The sequence below is a fragment of the Natator depressus genome, chromosome 16, assembly GCF_965152275.1.
Source record: "Natator depressus isolate rNatDep1 chromosome 16, rNatDep2.hap1, whole genome shotgun sequence".
Taxonomy (NCBI): Eukaryota; Metazoa; Chordata; order Testudines; family Cheloniidae; genus Natator; species Natator depressus.
In genome coordinates this window covers 20,600,662-20,620,119 of record NC_134249.1, presented here as the reverse complement: position 1 = coordinate 20,620,119, position 19,458 = coordinate 20,600,662, and the positions used below count along the sequence as shown (strand labels likewise).

The following is a 19,458-nucleotide window of genomic DNA, read 5'->3' as shown; positions in this document are numbered from 1 at the left end:
TCCTGATTGCTGCTGTAATGGTCATCTCTCTCAAGTGTAACATACAGCCCTGCAATCTGAATACTCTAAAATAAACCAAGCCCTTGAGGCACTCATTCACATATATAAATTATACTCAAAGATACTTCTTTATTGCTAACATACATAACAGGTATCCTTGATGATGGTGGTACTAAATAATAAGAAAGTCAACTTTGAGAAAACTATGGTGCTTCAATATATAGATGTGTTACTGTACCCAACAACTTATCTGTAAGACCAGGGCAGGAGCAAACTGTGAGTTAATAACCCATCTAGCTGACTGGGAGAGAGTGCTGAGAGATGGAGCTGAGCCAGCACTATGGTCACTATTAGCACGAATTAGGTTCCTCCAGAGAAAGCCTGGCTGGTGAGGAGTGTGCCTGATTACAAGGCTAGACTGGGGTTAGGAAGTTAAAGAGTGAATTAGCCCATTAACAGGCACGTAGTTTAAAAAGAGCGCAGGAAGGAAATGCTTGGGGGAGGAAGGGAAGCGTGTAGCCAACCAGCACTGGCTAGGGTAAAGGGAAAGCTCTTCTCTCTCAGTCAAAAGGGGATGATGATTCTATGACACTGTAAATAGAATTGCTGCATGGGGCTAGGCTGACCAGATAGCAAGTGTCAAAAATCGGGACAGGAGGTGGGGGGTAATAGGTGCCTATGTGAGAAAAAGACCTCAAAATCGGGACGGTCCCTATAAAATTGAGACATCTGGTCACCCTACATGGGGCAGTAAGGGGGGGGAGTTGCTATAACACAAATAAAATACATGACAGTGGTTACAAACCAGAGGTAGGGTCTGAGCCATTTGTGAAGGAAGACAAGCATGGAAGGCCACACCCTGTTGTACTGACAATAAGAATACTTTGTTGTTGGAACAAAGAGCTGAATTACCATGAGGATAAAAATAGGAACATTAACCTCCCCAAAAGGGCAGAGGACATGTAACACTGCACCCTGGGTGGGTCACTGGCATCAGGGAGTGAACCTGGGAAACCAAAGCATGAGCCTCTTCTACCTAAGTTAAAAGACCCTGTACTGTTAGCCAAGGCTGTAGTAGGCTCAGCAACTTCTATACGTGGTCCAGTTGCTACTAGCTAGGGACCAGAGCATTTATTTTGGCATTAACATTCTTCCAGGCTGCCTCAGTCTGTACAAAGTGACTCAGGGACACCCTTCCCTCAACCAGATGTTCAAAATGGGATTCAAAATGTTCTGTGCACATAGTTACTTCTCTTCTTCCTCTGTCCCTCCTTTCTTCATGTCATTTGGAAACAGCCGAAAGGCCAGTTCTCGCTTCTCACTCCATCGGATGCTTTTGCCCTTTGATTCTGTTAGAGCCTTCACCCTCAAGAGTTTTAATTTCAATTAATTCAATGGGTACGAAGGTCAGGGGTCAGGTTACTGTGGTGAAAGGAAAGCATAGCTGGTCCCAAAGCTTGTTTCTACAGTAGAGAATCTAAATACTGTAACTGAAGCAGTAGGATGGCACGCATGTAAACAGGAATGGTGCCGGAGGCCACAACAGCCATCTTGTTCTGGTTGTAAACACTATCCTCCACTCACACATAGCTCTCTAGTAAAAAATTGCAGTGTATTTCCCTCTTGGTATCTATCCAACTGTTCCCATCAAAGCTTCCCAAAGCAGTTGCTTGTGGGAGCTTTAGCAACTCCTTCTGTGTGCCAACAAAATTGGTGGGGAAATGCCTGATGCCTTCTGGGATGAGGGAGGGAGGGCAGTTTGCACTGCTGGGGTTATGATGTCAGCACTTGCTGTCTATAGTAGCATTGCATTGGAGGAGAGTGACATGACGGCTAGCCTTGTTTGGAGCCAGTGCAGTCCACACAGTGGGGGTGAACGCCTGTGCATTGCCAACATCAGTTCTGGCTTGGGCACTTTTAACTGAGAGCTCCATTAGTGGTACATTAAGAATGAGAATTTAAACACAAGAAAGTCCAGCCAACTCCTTCACTGGTATAATTTGACGTCTTCACTGAAGCCAGTGCAGCAATGCTGATTTACACCAGCCAAGGATCTGGCCTAGAATGTGCATTGCTGTGGGAGTAGCTCTACTTGTACCCCAGGACATGCTAATTTCACCAAAACTGAATAATTGAATATATTTTCATATTGCAGCTGAATGTCAGAATTGCCCATTCTGTTTGCTTTACTTAGGGACTGAATCTGCAAAGACTTTCACACATGCTTAACTTTATGCAATGTGAACAGTCTCACTGAGTGCAAGAGGACTATAATGTGTAAAGTTAAGGACATGCACAAATCTTTGCCTACATCTGTAAGCTCTTTTCATGTTATGGATGTACAAGTCCTAGCACAACAGGACTTTAATCTCTTATTGGTGTCGCTACGCACTATTGTGATATAAATGGGTAACTAATAAAATAATACAAATGTATTAACATATGGTATTCAATCCATTCCAGTCTGTGATGAAAACAGTTAAAAAAAGGTTTTATTCAAGTTGTTCAGAAGTCTAACAAGTCAAAATGAAAACTGCAGTATGAAGTATCTATATTTAAAAATATAAACAAAAAATACATTTGCATTACATCTTGTCCAACAATACCAAATCTTTAACATTGTGCCTTAAATATAAACAGTTATATATAATTTATATTAAATTAATGATCTTGATTCCCTGAATGAGTAGGATTTAATAAATCAACTGAACTAATGATTTAATTCCTCAGATATAAGCAGTTTCTGTATATTGGTAAATTAAATAAAACACCAATTAACAAATCATATACAAACAAATCAGACCCCCAGTCTCTATTGGCCAATGTTTGTTTAAAACAGTAACAAAGTCATTGGCCTTCTCTGAATATGAAAAAAATTCAAGGACAGGGCACGCACAGAAACCTTATCTGGATCAAGGACAGGGCACACACAGAAACCTTATCTGGATCAAGGAATGTGAAGATCCTATTTTCCTCCTCTACTTCCTCAGTTTCCCAATTTTGCCCATTAAAAGGCAAGTCGTACGTGCTCAACATACATGCTTTTTAGAGGGATTATAATCATTCAAACACACTCACCTGTGCTAAATGCATACCAAAGACCTAATTATTTTCATAAATATATACAGCATTCATTAAACTGGGCTGCTGATAGGAAACATCCCATTTAAAGTGCATCACAGTGTACATAAAATTGGTATGTGTCTTATTTACATCAGCGCACAGACACTAAAACAGAAATACCTACTTGGTCATTTGCCTACCCCAGCCAGCACAGGACCATTCTGTACAGTATGGTCTTGCTCCAGTCTAATTTTGCTTTCTCCAATTTAATCTGAAATATCTCAAGAAACTGAGGGGTTTAGCACAACCAGCAGAGGGGACAGCATGGTTCTAAGGCTCATGAGCCGTAGGGCCGAGATATTAGTGCAGAGAGCAGGCATCGTGGTCTCAAATGTGAACGAAATCCACTCCACCTGCATAAATCCTGAGAAATTCGGGAGAGCCTGGAGGGGGTTAGGGAGATCAAATCCACTCCCACAATCCAGGGTCAAAGTGAAGAGCTGCTGGTGAGCTCCTCTGTAGCTGCTGCTACTGCAACTCCAGCCTGTAGGCTGCCACAACGGCCACAGCCTCTCCAGAAGTGTGTAGGGGGTCACAGGATCTGCCTAACCATAGATGTGGTGGCCCCCTCCTTTGGGCTGACCCCTTCTTGGCTTTTTGGAGCAGCATATGTGGGGCTGCCATGAAGACATTATCTACAGTGCATAAGGGGTGTGTGATATTTTTTCATCCCTATAAGTCAGTTGTTTGCACCCTTTTCACTGTGAATATGAACATATAACTTAGCCAGGAGATGCTGGTATTGGACGCAAAGTTCAGAATGAAAATTCTTAAGCATATGCTTATGGAACCACTGCCTTGAAACTCACAGAGCTTAAAACCTCCACCACTATGGGCTCTAAGAAAAACATCTAATCAGAAGTTCTTTTGAGAGAGATCTTTTTAAGAACTCCTATTGTATCAACGACCAAGCTGTCAAAAATGTCTTCAGTTACTCTCATCTTCACAGCTAATTCATCCTCAGCATAGTCAATCCACTGAGATTCTTCTTTGTGGAGCTCCTGAATCTAAAAATATAGCATAGACATAAAGGTTGACATCTAGAAAAAGGACTTGATCTTGCAAGATGCTGAGCAGTTGGTCTACTATTCAGAAAAGCAACTTCACACATGTTACCTTAAGCACACGAGTAGTTCCTTTGAAGTCTATTGGAGAAGTCACACATTTAAACGCCTGTTTAAAGTCTTTGCTGGCCCAAGACCAGGGTGCTCAGCACCTTGCAGGATTGAGCCCAATGAGCAAACTTAATTCTGCATTCAAACAGAAAGCTAAATAAAATGAACTAATTCAAGGCCAAAACTTAGGAGTTTTTGAGTAACTGCAATTCCCATTGAAAGCAACCGCTAGAACATGCAATCAAATCCATCACCTGAGCCTTAATGCTTTGACAGTGCTGGATTATTATTGTAAATATAAAGACAGGAGAGTCATAACATTCAGGACGCTATTTAAGTAAATGTAGCTCTGTCAGTAAGGAGTGTAGGTTTAATATATATAAAATATAAAAGGTCTCCATTAGGCTTACCAGAATAAGATCCACTCGGTCCCTCTTACAATTTCCATACTTGGTCATATTAAGGAGTTTCCTCTTCATCTCCAAGCTGTTCTTTTCCAAGTTCATTATCATAATAATTTCTTTCTGAATAAATGACTTTGAAATACAAAAATAAAAGGCTGAACTGTAATGCTGTGCATATAGGATTTGTCACTGATGTGGAAGTGGCAAATGAGAGATGTTAATTTGATCTGTGAAATTCAAATTCAAAATCTGGAACTGTCCCTAAGTTTGTGGGTTTGGTGTGGGATGTGCTGAATTCTGGGTTTGGGCTCAAGGTCATCATTACTGAAAAACACATTTTTAAAGTGAGAATACTTTAAAGGCTATATCTCTGATTAAAGCTGACTAAGAGATTTAGAGGCCCAATTCCCATTTCTTTTAACGTAAAAACATCTCCGGGCTGTAGAATATGTGCCTGCCACTTAATTATTCATAATTAAATGGCTTTAGAAGTCTATGTGCTATGGGGATTTTGGGATTAGCTGCCCACCTCACTCTATTGTTACGCATGCATTCAGATCAACCCTCTGTATCACCACCTGGGTTACGCTCTTATCACCCTGTTTGCCCAAGTGTTGTACGTTTCCTTACCACTTTACTCATCACACACTTAGAACTCTACACTTTCAGAATTGTGCCCTTTAAATCACCATGATGTACCTTGACCTCACTGATATCTGTTTCTCTGCGAATATGTCTGTAATAGCGAGAATCCAAATTTTGTTTGAGCCAGGGAAGAGGATTTGGATTTGCCATCACCTGATATTCTGCATGCAGCAGCTCATGAGTTAAATCGAATATAACCTGGAACAAAGAGGAAACAGAATAGCAAAATCAATTGAATCTGCCACTGCTATTTTTTCAAAAGTTAATTTAAGGCTGGTGAAAGGGGCCAGACTGACAGCCCTGGAGTCTCCAGACTCAGTGCGAGATTCCCACACACAATTATATTGCTGACATCTCTAAAGCGGGTATGATTATGCCACCCGCTAGTGGCCGGAATCTAAAGAACATATGAACCCTAATACTAGTCGCTATCAGCGCAGCACTATCCGAGCACCTACTGTGCAAGTATGAATGGTTTAGGCACTGCTGCTATTTTACATGTAATAGTGAACAGGGGGGACTGAAAATCATGTTGGTTTTGTGCGTGTTCCAATGGACAGCAACAAAATAGTTGTCTCACATCAGTGCAATCTAGATTTTATTTCACTATAGCTTAATAAAAACAATGTATTAACTCTTCATTTTTCTGTACCTGTTTTGGTCTCCCTTTGCTATAGTCGGTACAGTTCGACTGAAGGTAGGCACTCCTTAAAATGCAATTTTCATTTTTAAAAAATGGGAAAAAGCAAACTGCAGTTAATGCTTTAAAAATACCTGATTGTAAATCCTCTTGCTTTCTGCTTCCAGATCGTCATCTGAGATGTCATTACATTCAAAATTCTTTGGCACATTGATCCTCCTAGAATCTGAACAAATGTTTTGAGGAGTCCATAGTTCATCTACTGCATGTGCAGACAGTATCTTAACATGTGAACTATTATGTGGTACCACCAGAGGAACCTCCATTGTTTTCTTCCAAGGAGCTGAGTGCCAGTGATCTAATCTATGCTGAGTTTGCCTTTGAGTTTTTATCTCCTTGTTAGGATGGATTGAATTGAGCTGATCAAAATCTTCAGAGCTTCCAAAAACACCCGCATCAAGGATCTTAATAAGGAACTTGAATGAAAAAAAAAAGAAAAAAAAATCCATTGCATTTACATTTGTATTTTTACACAATTTTAAGAGGTATTCAGTTTGCTAATATTTAAAGAGCCATTTAAGCCTAGAAGCTAAGAGCCAGATTCCAGTATAACTGACCCCCAAGCCGATGTACATTAATGCTGCACAAAAGTTTTACCTATAATTGTCTTTTGCTCCATGCACAACCCACCACACCCACACACCTATGCTGACAGCAGGGGTACTCTGCATGTGAGTCACTCTGCAATGGGTCAGGGTGAGCCTGGTCTATGCAAGAATCACGCTGAGCATGTCCCCTGATCCTTAATTGCCTCTGTGGAATGCCCCTCCCTGGGCAGAGCATTACCTCAAAGATTGGAAGGGAGCGAGACTCAGGATTCCCTTGCACATTCCCAAATAGAATTGTTGTTCTCTTGACATTATATAACTTACTGATGGCAAAAAAAAAACAACTGGACAAGCACAAAGATCTGCCTGCAGATACCCACCTGCAGGATCAAGGCCTAAACAGCTATATCTAGAAGACAAAGAAACTCCTGAGTCTAAACTTACTGGCAAAGTGCCTTGAGGAATTTCAGAAGATACGTGAAGCATCGTGTCTGCTTTAGCTTCTTGTTTCCTTTTAATTTTCTTATATTCTTTCACTGCATCATCTACAAATTTAGTGACAATTTTTTCTGCTACTGTTTGTGCTGTGTGAGGCCCATGAATGCTAAGTGTATCAAAGTCACATAGTAAGACTCCCAAAACTTCAGCTGATCGCTCTGATAAGCTAGTGCTGTGATTGCCTTCTTTTCTTAGGCCTTTAACATGATTCCACAGTTCTCTTTCAAAGGCACTCTTATATTTGTGTTCGGTTGTATCAGAAAATGTACTTAAAGTGTCATACAAAAGTTTTTTTGTGAGTTCGTTTGAGATATCATCAGCCAGTTTATTTCTTTCTTGATCTTTCAACAAGCAACTAATATGTTTGCTCTTGTTTATTTCTTCTGTGTTACTGTCTTTATTTCTCATTGGAAGCACATCTTCTGCAACTGTCTCTTTCTTTATCTGTGTTAGCTCTGTTGTTTCCTTCTCTGATTCTAAACATATTAAGTCAGCTTGACAAGTGAATTCATTGGACATATACTGATCATTGGTAGGAAACTGTCCTTTGGGCTCTTTTCCTGATGGCATGCACATGTGTGATCTAGACTTGTTTTCTTTCAGTGCTGAACCTCTTGCACTGTATGTGTCTTCAGGTTTCCGCTCTGTATATCCTGTTCCCTGCTTGTTATCATCAGCATGTTTGTAGTCCCCCCTGGATGATCCATCATCAGAGAATGAGTCTTCATCCCCTGAGTAATCAGAACTCTTTTCATTATCCTCCAAGAGATGTGAAATTTGATCAGGTCTGACAAAGATGCCAAAATATTTAGCGCACATGAAGTATTTCACTCCTCCATAAGTTCCATCATGATCACCTTCTGGTTTGTCAAGTGCCACACCAGCCCAATAACCTTCATCGAAAGAGGTACATCCCTTGAACATCAGTGTACCTTGCTGGATGTGCTTCACTAATACTCTGTCTCCAACTTCAAATGATAATAATGGGTCATCATTATATTCCTGAGCTTTGGACAGTGTTAAAAATGGCTTGCTTTGTTTCTTTAAATGTTCCGGCCTTTTAATGGCTTGACCTGAAGAAGTGGGACTTGACACACAGAGTGAGCCTAAAGGCTGCAATGTTGTCTCGTTTTCCGCTGTCACATGTTCTAATAAGTCCTCCTTTCCACCTGAAATAATTTCTTTACCCCAACAACATCCAGAGAGAGTCCCATCCTGAGCTGAAACAACATCCATTAACTCTGGAGGTAGCGGGGGCAATTCTTCAGGCATAGTGCTGTCACCTAATGAGGGTAACTCGTCCGTTTGTCCTGACATGTCTTCATTCAGAGAATAGTGTGAATCTCTCATCTCGGAGAATGTCATTTGTTCTGGTGGAGAAGGGAAGTCTTCTGTGCTGAAGCTAATGTCCCCACTTTTTATCCCACCTACCTCTTCTGGGGGTGTGGGAAGGTCCTCACTGCACAATGACAAATCCTTTTTATTAGATGATGGTAAATCAACACTTCCATAGGACAGCACTTCATCAACAGGAGACAGTATTTCTGACAAGGTATCTTTATCAATAGGAGGCAGAACCTCATCACTGATAAAAATCATATCATCTTCACTCTCCGAAGGGCAGCACCTTGCTTGTGGCACCTGCTTTTTGGGGGCAATAGAACAAAGCGGCCCTATCTCAGGTTTCTTGAAGGTTTGACTTTCTCTTGCTAAGTTATTTTGATTTTGTGCAGTCTCGCTTTGAAAGGTTCGTGCGTCAAATGAACTGACTTCAGCTTCTGTAGGAGCCTCTTCAGAACTTGTGGCCATTGATAAGTGTGGAGATGCAATTTCACTTGGTTTATGGGAGACGTGTTCTTCCGTTAAAAGTTCTGTGTGATTAATTTTAGCTTCTAATGAGTCTCTGGAGGCTAGTGAAGAGTCTACAGGAAACAATGGCATCTGATCATTTGTCATGGATTCTTTAGGTGGAAGCAATACACAGTTATTGAATTGCTCAGGAACAGCATCTAGATGCTTCAGGGAACTTTCGGGTGGAAACCATTTGAACGCTACTTTACTCTGACCAACAGATAAATCATAACTTTCATCATCCTTTTCCGCTTTGCTAGTTGCAGAACCCTGTTGTTCAAAGGTCTCCTCAGTACAAAAATCATCATTATACAATAAGGAGCTAGATGATGAATCTGAATCCTGCTCAGATTTTCCCTGAGAGGGGATCTTGTTTACACTGCAGTTTTCTGAGCAAGGCAATAGAGCTGAAGCTTCCAAGTATGGCTTGCTCCTTCCATTAGCAGTGTTATCAAACTGAAAGGAAAATGGTTCTTCTCTCCCAGAGGCACTTAGCGTTGGCTTTTCGCTGTTTGAGGAAGTGACAGAATGTGATTTATAAGCACACTCATATTCTGAAACATCTCCAAGACGTTTTTCAGAGCCATGAAAGAGCGATGAGGCCTCACGATTGCAATCATCGTGGGGCACTTGTTCATCACATATATCATGGGCTAATAATTCATTTCCGTCACTTACTTCTACCTGTGCCTTTGTCAAAGGGTTAGGAAACACAACAGCATCATCATCACTACCACACAGTTGTTGCTGGATGGTAAACTCCTCAGGGAGGCTGATATCTGTGTCCTCAGCTTCTAATTCAGAGTCTGAAACAAAGCTTTCTGCGACATAGATCCGAACCGCAGTCACTTTATGAAATTCAGGGAGGGAGTGGTACGAATTTATACTCTCACATCTCAGAGAAGAGTTGTGTGATTCAGTGGATGATCCTGTGGACCCTAGTCCCCCTGAACATGTTTTCAAAGCAGGCTCTTCATCAGAGGGATCACATGGATCGTTGTCCACATGCTTAATCAACTGGTTGTCCTCAACAGGATTTTTCTCATATGGTGCAGATACTTTCGCTTCTTCTTCGTTGACTGGAACATCTGCCAAAAATCAGCGATCATGACAGTCATTTAGTTTTATTTTAAATGGTTAATGTCAAGTACTTGAGCCTTCAAATCCTGCAATCATTTACTCCTAGGGCTTTTGCTCCCTTACTTCAATCAGTCTCGATCTGGGAGAGCCTGTGGGGAGCCAGCCACAGGACTGGGGTCTAGTCTCTTTTTCTTTTCATTCTGCTGTTTGCAAGAATCTTTTAGAAATTTGCAAACAACATTTCTCACCCTCCAGGTATTTGACTTTTTTCCATCTGGCAAATACTGATTTTTTGATATAATATATATGTAGCACTTTCCTACTCAAGCTACACCTTCTACCCACAGTTATATTTTTCATTTCAAAGTCAGTAAAACTAACAGTGCACTCAAGGCAAGCACTATTTTTAATATCACATTGTGCATACATTTAAAATAGGCCAGATAACACTAAAGAGCTAAATAACATAATGAGTGAGCAAATATAATAACCTCCAGTACGGTTACTCAGAAGGGTTTAGATCCAGGACTCTTACCACCAAAGCATAGACCTCTATCATCTGAGTAAAGGAGTAATTCCACTACCTGGTAGCAACAGTAGGCTGTTATCTTTTATGAGGACTGGCTGCTAAAGGGGGATTTGACTCACCTGCAAGTGTTTTTGTGGTGTACCCCTAATGGGAGACAGAGCAATTAATTCACCTGGTTGCACCTCTTACTTCTTCTTCTTATTTATTTGTATTAAGCCCAGCTGGGGAAGGAACTGTGTGGGGACCATAAAGGGAGAAAGCCGAGGCTGCTGGAAGAAAGGGGAAGAACTCTGTAGTCCACCTCTAGCTGGTAGAGAGTGAAGGAAGGACTTAGAGAGAGGCAGATGAGCAGCAAGCTTAGGAAGGGGCTGTGGGAACGGGCCTGAAAGAAGGCCAAGGTAGGATGAAATCCAGGGAGACAGCAAATCTTAGCTGCTCACCACAAGGTCCCTGCCTGGACTGGAACCCAAAGGAGAGGGAGGATCTGGGGTCCCTTCCGGTCCACTGGATAAGGTGGTGTGGAAACACCCTGACACAAGGGAAGAAGGACTATGGAGTTTAGAGCTAGACCTCCAAGGAGAAAGCCCTGGGAGGCATCACTGCAAAAGAGTGGAAGGACATCCCTGCAGAGCCTGGGAAGGGGTGAAGAGCCCGCAGACAAGCGAGCCTGGGTAGCAGCAAAGAGTTATGTTCATTCGAGTTTAGTTTATTGGACTCTGTGTTTACCATGGAAGGGGTGAGACTAAACATGACCTGACTGAAAGGCTGAGCTGCGAGAAGATGCTGGCCATCACAGGGTTGGAGCAACTGTTAGCAGAGAGAGCTAGAGGAGGAGAGTCTGCTACTTCCACATCCAGCCATACAGGGGCGCATCAGCCCTGAGTAACCCTACGGTGTTACACAAACACACAAACTTTATTGCAAAAAATTGTATTTCTTACCTTGCAGTGGAAGGATTTTAGACACCTGCAGTTTTTTTACACCCATGTAAGTGATGTCCGAGTCTCGTTTGGAGTCCACATTTGTCCTGAAAATACAGTCACACGCTTGCTGGATTTAAAGTATCTTTCCAGTGAATTTAGGAAGAACTTGGCATCCATTAGTATTTAAATCCTGTATTTGGGTGATGTTAATGAATGCTGGATGTAATGTTAAATATGTCAATCATTGTCTACGCACAATAAATAAATGTGCTGATAAAGACAAAATGGTATTCCTTCTTTTTTAAACTGTGTTCTCAGACACTTATGGCCTGATTCAAAGCCTTCTGAAGTCAATGGGAGTCTTTCTACTGACTTCAGATGATTTTGGATTAGCTCTTAGCAGTAATTTCTTATACATGTAAACTGGAAGTCAATGTACATTTTGCTTATGTGAAGGTTACTTCATCAGACCCATAAAACGATTCCGCATAAACAAACTGTCATTTTCAACAGGAGGAGTTAATGCCTTCAGTATCCTGACCCATTATGTTGCATCTTATATGATCTTCAGGCACGTGTATATTATAAGCATAGATTAGGGCCAAATGTTCCCTTGGCTGTATGGCTCTATGGCTCCCAACGGCTGCAATGGCATTTTCATACTGGCCTCCAAGTGCAGGACTTGCCCCTTATATCTAAGTCTGTTTAACCTGGAAGAATAATTCCCCCTTGTTGCTCAGCTGTGATTTCATATCATATTGCAATCCATTGCTTTGCATTTACTGTGATTCGACTGCTCTGGAAATCAATGCACAGCCTGAGAGGTCACTCAGCGAATGAGGGGTCTCCATTGGAGCTAAGCAATAGATGGCTCCACCCCCAGACCACAGAATGGCAGTGGAGCTGTTCTGTGCTTTTCCCTCAGTGGGCGTGGGGGGAAGGCTAGTGGATCCCTGCAGAGCTCCGTGGTGAGCAGACCCTTAAGCAGGGTTCCCATATCCTACTTCCTCCTTTCTGCAGTAGAACCAACAACTTGCATTGGGTCAGGGCTCCCTGAAACCTCCGAAGTTGGGGCAGGCTTTGATCCTCTGTGAGTGAAACAGAATATGGGACAGAAGTCCATGCTCTCAGGGGTTAATGTACCTCTGCTTCTCTGACCACCTTCCTTTTCCTGTCTGTGATTCCACTGCTGAGGTTCCATCTGAAATCAGCCCTGACCCTCTGTCACCATCATTAGCCTGCATGAACCACGGTTAAGAGACAAAGGAAGAATCAGCCCCACTGATTATGTAGGAGAAAGAGAATATAAATGGAGAGCTGTATAAGTAGGGCCCTACCCAATTCATGGCCATGAAAAACGTGTCCCGCACTGTGAAATCTGATCTCCCCCGGGAAATCGGGCTAGTGTAGGAGAGACCAGATTTCACGGAGCTGGGCAGCCGGAAAGGGGCAACTACTGGCCAGGAGCCCAGCTCCGAAGGCAGCGCTACCACTAGCAGCAGCGCAGAAGTGAGGGTGGCATGATGCGGTGTTGCCACCCCTACTTCCGCACGGCTGCTGGCGGGGTGCTGCCTTCAGAGCTCCGTGCCCGGCCTGCAGCTGTCCAGCTCTGAAGGCAACAGCCCAGAAGTAAGGGTGGTAATACCATGACCCTCCCCCATACAGTAGGCTTGCGGCCCCCCTCCCCACGACCCTGTTTGGGGTTGGGACCCCCACGGTTACAGTACCATGAAATTTCAGATTTAAATACCTAAAACTGTGAAATTTATGATTTTTTAAATCCTATGACTGTGACATTAACCCAAATGGACCATGAATGTGGTAGGGCCCGATGTATAAGAGTTGTACGGCCACAGTAAGCCAACCTATCAGATTTAAGGGTCATACGTTAACATATTGCAACAAAGTGCCAGCACAAAGAGTTAGCTTTTATGTCACCAGCTTGAGTTCATGCTGTCATGCTGGCTGATTTTGAGCGTTTATTTGGTTGCCCGTTTATCTGGGAAAAAGCCAGTTTTAAAACATAAATAGCAGCCCTGCTACGTACCTTGTATGGACGGCAGGAGCCTTCATCTTCTCCTGCAGTCTCTTGGCTTTCTCCTTGCACCCTGTGCACCTTTTCCATTGTCAGTGTATCCCTCTCTAATTCTTCCGCCGAGGAGGAGGTAGCACGACCTGCAATACACCGATTATTGGGACACAGAAGGAAGAATCTAAGGCCCTGCGCTCTGTGTCAGCAGCACCAGGCTAGCTCTGACCATGAGAATGTAAAGTGGTGCTAGATGTTTCGTATGGCTCTTTTGACCCTTGTACGCAAGGATATTTTACTCCCCCAAGAGCTGTGCTAGCCAAACTGTGTCTTCTACCACTGTTATACATAAAGCTACTAGTCCCCTCTGTCTCTCTGTAGATGGGCTTATGTAAAGCACCGATCACTGCAGTATCTAGCAGATATGTAGGTTTTTATAAAAAAACGGTCTAGTCTAACATGATTCTCAGACAAAAACTACCCCTGTTCACACTGGGAAGGACAACCATGCCAGCGCTAATGAAATACGTTTGTACTATGTATAGTTTGCTTCTGAAAGCACTACATCAAGTGTTTGGGCAAGATTGATAAATATATTCTGAGTGGTGATGTTTGAAGAATGCTAAGTATTTCCCATGGAAACACTGGAAAGAAACAACAAAATATCCATTCCAGTCACAGTTTTCCATGGAAATTTTCAGTTTTTCAAGGAAAAAAACAAAACCATTTTGTTTTTTCTCCTCCTTTTTTTCCATTTCTGGAAGGAATAAAAGAGAGAAATGATTTGGGCATGAGAAAAGATCTAGAAAACAGGATGTTAAACTTAAAAGTGAAGGATAAGAGAAGGGTTGAAAGACCCAGACGAGATGGATGGATATTATCCAGAAGGATGTGATTAGCTGCAGAGTTTCCAATGAATGGCATCAGGAGAGACTGAAATGGAGAAAATGGACTCAAAGACACAACCCCATATAGATGGGACTAAACCTAGAAGAAGAAGGTAAGAGAATGGAGTGAAAGGGGAGAAAAAATGAGAACCAGAACATTCTGTATTTTTCAAAATTTGGCAAAACCATTTAATCGAAAAACTATTTTTTTCTTGAAAAAAGTGTAACAAAAATGTTTTGACCAGCTGTAATTCCAAGTCTGAGAAAGCCTCAGTAATCTTCTACCGTCAGCACAGAAGGAGCCAGCTAGGTAGCACTAGCAGAAAGCAAAATACCTGTCCTGTGCACAAGTGTTAACAGTTAGCCAATGGCAAACCTAGGTAATGAAATAGAGCTGAGCCTCTGGACAGGAATGCAAATGAGGACAAAACACTAAATGTGAAATCCTGGCCCCATTGAAGTCAATGGAAAAATTCCCATTGACTTCACTCACTTAAAATGTGACTACCCACATGCTCAAAGTTAGGCATGTACTTAAGTACCTTGTTGAAATGAAGCTTCTACTAGGCTTATGTAATCTGGATCGTTGTTATAAAAAATAATTACACAAATGAATTGAGCATTCCTCATCATGGGTTCTGGGTGAATTTGATGCAATTAAGAGACTCCATGAGTAAAAATGATACAAATGAGAACTGATGTGACCATAAATATACATATTTATAATACTGAGACTCTGCATACACAGAACTATATAAATGATATAACTGTCTCATATATAAAAAGCCAGTTTTATTTGTTGTAAGTTGAACTGGGAGCAAGAAATATGAACTGAAGATAAAACCTGGAAACAAAAATAACTCCAGTATGTCCTGTCAAAGTCTATCTTCAGCTGATCTATGTTCTTTTAAGATGCAGACCTTTAAATTATTTTGAAAATACCTCAAAATAAAGTAAATTGTTAATGACACAATCCAAATAAGTTATGATTTTGTTCTGAGAAAGCAGTATAATCATCTCTCATAATAACCCTTAGACAGATCTCCAACATCTTGCCTGAAGGTGATTTATACATTCGGTACAGTGAGCAAGACACTTTGGTAATAAATGAGAAGACTGTCTCTCTTTCTGTCTATATTAAAGTTTGATTGAAGCACCCGAAACAGATTGGACATAATAGCATTAAATATGATTTACCAGTTCCTTGAAGAGTATTTTCTATTTGAGCAAGGCATAAGCTACATCAAGTGGAAAGTATCCCCAAACCTTTCATTGTAAACTCACTGTCATGGGAATTAATATCCTCATTGTCTTTAGGGGCTAGTGCTCGGTTTGAAACAAACTTCTTTTCCTTATGATCGGAATCCTAGAATGTAAATGTTCAAAGGTCAGAGTTAGTATCAGTAAAAGGGGAGAGAGAGAGGCCAGGTCTACACCACAGACCTATATCAGTACAACTATACCCCTGAGTGATGTAGCTACACTGACCAACCCCCCATGTAGACAGCACCATATCAACAGGAGAGCTTCTCCCGCCGACCTAGGTACTGCCTCTTGCGGAGGTGGATTAACTGTGCCGATGGGAGAAGCATCTTCACTATAGCGCTTCACTATAGTGACACAGCTGTACATGAAGACAAGCCCAGACTCTCTGCAGTTGGGAGATTTGGCACAAAGCCAGTTAAGCTATGTCTACGTTGCAAAGAAAAACCCACAGCGCCAAGTCTCAGAGCCTGGATCAACTGACATGGGCTGTGAGGCTATAATTAGCAGTGCAGACATTCCCGCTCACGCTGGAGCCCAGACTCAGAGACCTTCCCCCCTTGCCTGGTTTCAGAGACCCAGCTCCAGCCTACATGAGAACAGCTACACTGCTGTTTTTAGTCTCCCTGCCTGAGCCCCACCAGCCCGAGTCCATTGACTCAGGCTCTTAGACTGGGCACCGTGCGTTCTTCTTTGCAGCATAGACGTACCTCAGAGTACGTCTACACAGCAGCTTGGAGCATGCCTCCTGATCCGGATAGGCAGATTCACGCTAGTGCCGCTCAAGCTGGCATGCTAAAAATAGCAGTATAGAGGTTGCTGCAAGGGTGGCAACCTAGGCTAACCACTTGAGCTGGTTCCCACAGGGCTGGGCGGGCTTGGACTCGGGCAGCTAGCCAGAGCCATTGCCCGGGCAGCAATGTCCACACTTCTATTCTTAGCATGCCAGCTCAAACAGTCGGTGTGAGTCTGTCTACCCGGACAGGGAAGCTTGCTCCCAGCTGCTGTGCGTATATACCTTTAAGGGCCAGACAGTGGCCAGGCCTACAGAGAGACATAAGGAGGCATAAGACATCCCCCCTGTTCCCCCCCACACACACTCACCCTATGCAACCACCCTGCATTTCTGCTGCAGGTGGGTGGTGTGGATAATGACCTGCTGGTATGAGCATGTAATAGTAATGTAATTGAGCATGTAATTACTGCCCTTGGGAGCAAGGGAGGGGAAGGTTAGGTCGCTGGTTAGGCCACACAGCATTTAAGCCTCAAATAAACAACACACAGCACAAGGGAGCCATATTTTCAAACCAGTTACCCTTAGTAAATTTAACCTAGCAAGTGATAAGAGCTCCTGCTTATAAAGCTATTCAAGATCTTAAATGGTGGAATTCACCCTTGTGCAGAGGGGCCAGTATGAAGCCAATGCACTACTTCATCCCTGTTTGGACTGGCTCATAGGCCTTGGGGTAGAATTATTGCAGTGGCCATGTGGTCATAAGTGGTCACAGGATCTCAAAGAAGGATGTGCTTACAAGAAATTCATGGGGGTTGTCTTCTATCAGAACAGGGGTGAGTGTAGCTTCATCCGTTTCGGCTGAATTTGTGTGTTCCGAATGTAAGAGAGCATGACGCCTATCATTAATCTCTGAAAGACATGAAGTTCTTAAAGTTACAATGGTGTACTTTTATGCATGGATAAGTTAACTTATACTTTCTTTTTTTGTTAAATTCAACACAAATTTTTCGTGGTTTACAAAAAGTGTATTTAAGTAAACTTTCTAAAAAAGATTTTGCCCCAAATATTCCTTGTCTGAATAAAAATCACCCCAACAGAAGTAGCAGCAACTAACAATAATACTTAATACCATTCAAACATTTACTGTCTAATCACACAGCTATTTGTACACCCACCCTATCCATTTAATTAATTGACTAGCGCACCAGTCTCCAGCTATACAAAGCTATCCTTCCTTTTTGGGGTTCAACAAAAGTACCTCTGTTTTTGTTAGCCAGGAAGTGATACTCAAGGATGGGTTGTTTATAGTGCAAGCTGGTTTTTAGCTAGTATTTGTTCTATTAAGAAAAGGACCCATGGATATTGTCAACCCTCATAAGAGTTCATCTTGCACAGTGAGTGTTTGTGTGTAAGAAAATAGTGATCACATTTTCCTGTGGGAGATACCATGAGATTTCCAGCCTGGAGAAACAACGATGATTTACAGCAACACTTAGATGCAGCTTTGCCAACATCTTAGACCCTCTATTATTTTTTTACTGTTAAAAAGAGACAACCCGTGCCTGCCAATAGTGAGGGTGCAGAGTGAGGGCAGCTGGCTTCAGCAGTGTTACTGAGCACGCTCAGTCTATGTGAGCATGCTCAGTACAAGCTAAGCAGCAAATCTGGGGGCGGCACATGACCCCGCATGTCCCCCCTCCACACGTCGCCTCTGCTGTCAAAGGGTGAAACACCTCTGTGCAGGGGCTTGGGGTCCAAAGTGAAATACTCTTTCAAAGTACAAATTTCATTTTGGGTGAAAATTTTACCCCCGTGCAGAGAGCTAGCACAAGACTTTTGTATCACTTAAGGCCAGCTTAAGCCCCATAGCTTTACACTTTCTGGGTGCAATCATGGCCTTACTGAAGTCAATAAAAGTTTTGCCATTGACTTAAATAGGGCCAGGAGTTCACTCTCTGAATGCAATGCAGATGACACAAAATATATGGGGTGCATTATGAAACATTATAAACCTGGAACATAACCTCCGGACATGCGTATCAACTGTCTGCCAGCCCAACATTATCAAGCTGCATTCTGTATGCTGCAACCAACTGTGCGGCACATAAAATGTACTGCCTGTCTGCAAAAGACCCATTTGTATTTATACTATCTTCTGGTTCCAGCATTCTTTAGCTTCTTATGTTGTGATTTCATGGCCCTAAAGAAACCAGTTTGACATCTATTTAATTCCCCTAGAACTAGTGTTTAAATCTATCCTCTTAACCAAGTTACACTGTGTTATAAGAGTGAAACCATTCTGCAGTAGTTGACGCTCCCTAGTAACTCTTGAGTAGACCATAATCCAGAAATCCAATCTGGCGATGACAAAAACATGGATAATTGTGGCAAGGTCTACTTAGGACACCAAAATGTAGCAAACCTAGTCCAACAGAAATATTTTACATTAGTTCAAATGAGGGTTGAGACTTACACTCATAGACTTTATGGCCAGAAGGGTCCATCACGATCGTCTAGTCTGAGCTCCTGCACATTGCAGGCCACAGAACCTCACCCACCCACTCTTGTAACAGACCCATAATCTCTGGCTGAGTTACTGAAATCCTCAAATCATGGTTTAAAGACTTCAAGTTACAGAGAATCCACCATTTACTCTCATGTAAACCTGCAAATGACGTGTACCCCATGCTGCAGAGGAAGGCAAAAAAAACCCAAGGGTCTCTGCCAATCTGACCTCGGGAGAAATTTCTTCCCGACTCCAAATGTGACTATCAGTTAGACCCTGAGCATTTCAGCAAGACACACCACCAGACAGACACCTGGGAAAGAATTCTCTGTAGTAACTCAGAGCCCTCCCCAACTAGTGTCCCATCACCGGCCGTTGGGGATATTTGCTACCAATAGTCGCAGATTGCCTGTAATGCCATTGTAGACAGTCTCATCATACCATCCCCTCCATAAACTTATCAAGCTCAGGCTTGAAGCCAGTCTTGTGGCCTTGAGTTAACTGTCCCCTTTTAACAGATCATTTAAAGTGCTACATGGAGGGTTTCAGCTTTCAACTTCTACCACGTTTGCTTGTTTTGACTGAGTGGTCATGCCACTCAATTGGGATGGTTCTGGCGTG

At 42.4% G+C, this 19,458-nt stretch overlaps 1 protein-coding gene across 1 annotated transcript in view; it reads right to left on the bottom strand.

The window, feature by feature from the left end:
• Positions 1–2,599: 2,599 nt before the first annotated feature.
• Positions 2,600–19,458, bottom strand: part of CCDC187 (coiled-coil domain containing 187) — a 68,965-nt gene continuing 52,106 nt past the window's right edge. The window contains exons 25-34 of the mRNA XM_074973784.1: positions 17,128–17,240; positions 15,617–15,698; positions 13,464–13,591; positions 12,560–12,654; positions 11,435–11,520; positions 6,980–9,972; positions 6,062–6,403; positions 5,342–5,485; positions 4,649–4,774; positions 2,600–4,130 (exon numbers count right to left, since the gene is read on the bottom strand). Coding sequence (XP_074829885.1) covers positions 3,975–4,130; positions 4,649–4,774; positions 5,342–5,485; positions 6,062–6,403; positions 6,980–9,972; positions 11,435–11,520; positions 12,560–12,654; positions 13,464–13,591; positions 15,617–15,698; positions 17,128–17,240 — 4,265 coding nt within the window. The 3' untranslated portion in view covers positions 2,600–3,974. The remainder of the gene's footprint in view (positions 4,131–4,648; positions 4,775–5,341; positions 5,486–6,061; positions 6,404–6,979; positions 9,973–11,434; positions 11,521–12,559; positions 12,655–13,463; positions 13,592–15,616; positions 15,699–17,127; positions 17,241–19,458) is intronic.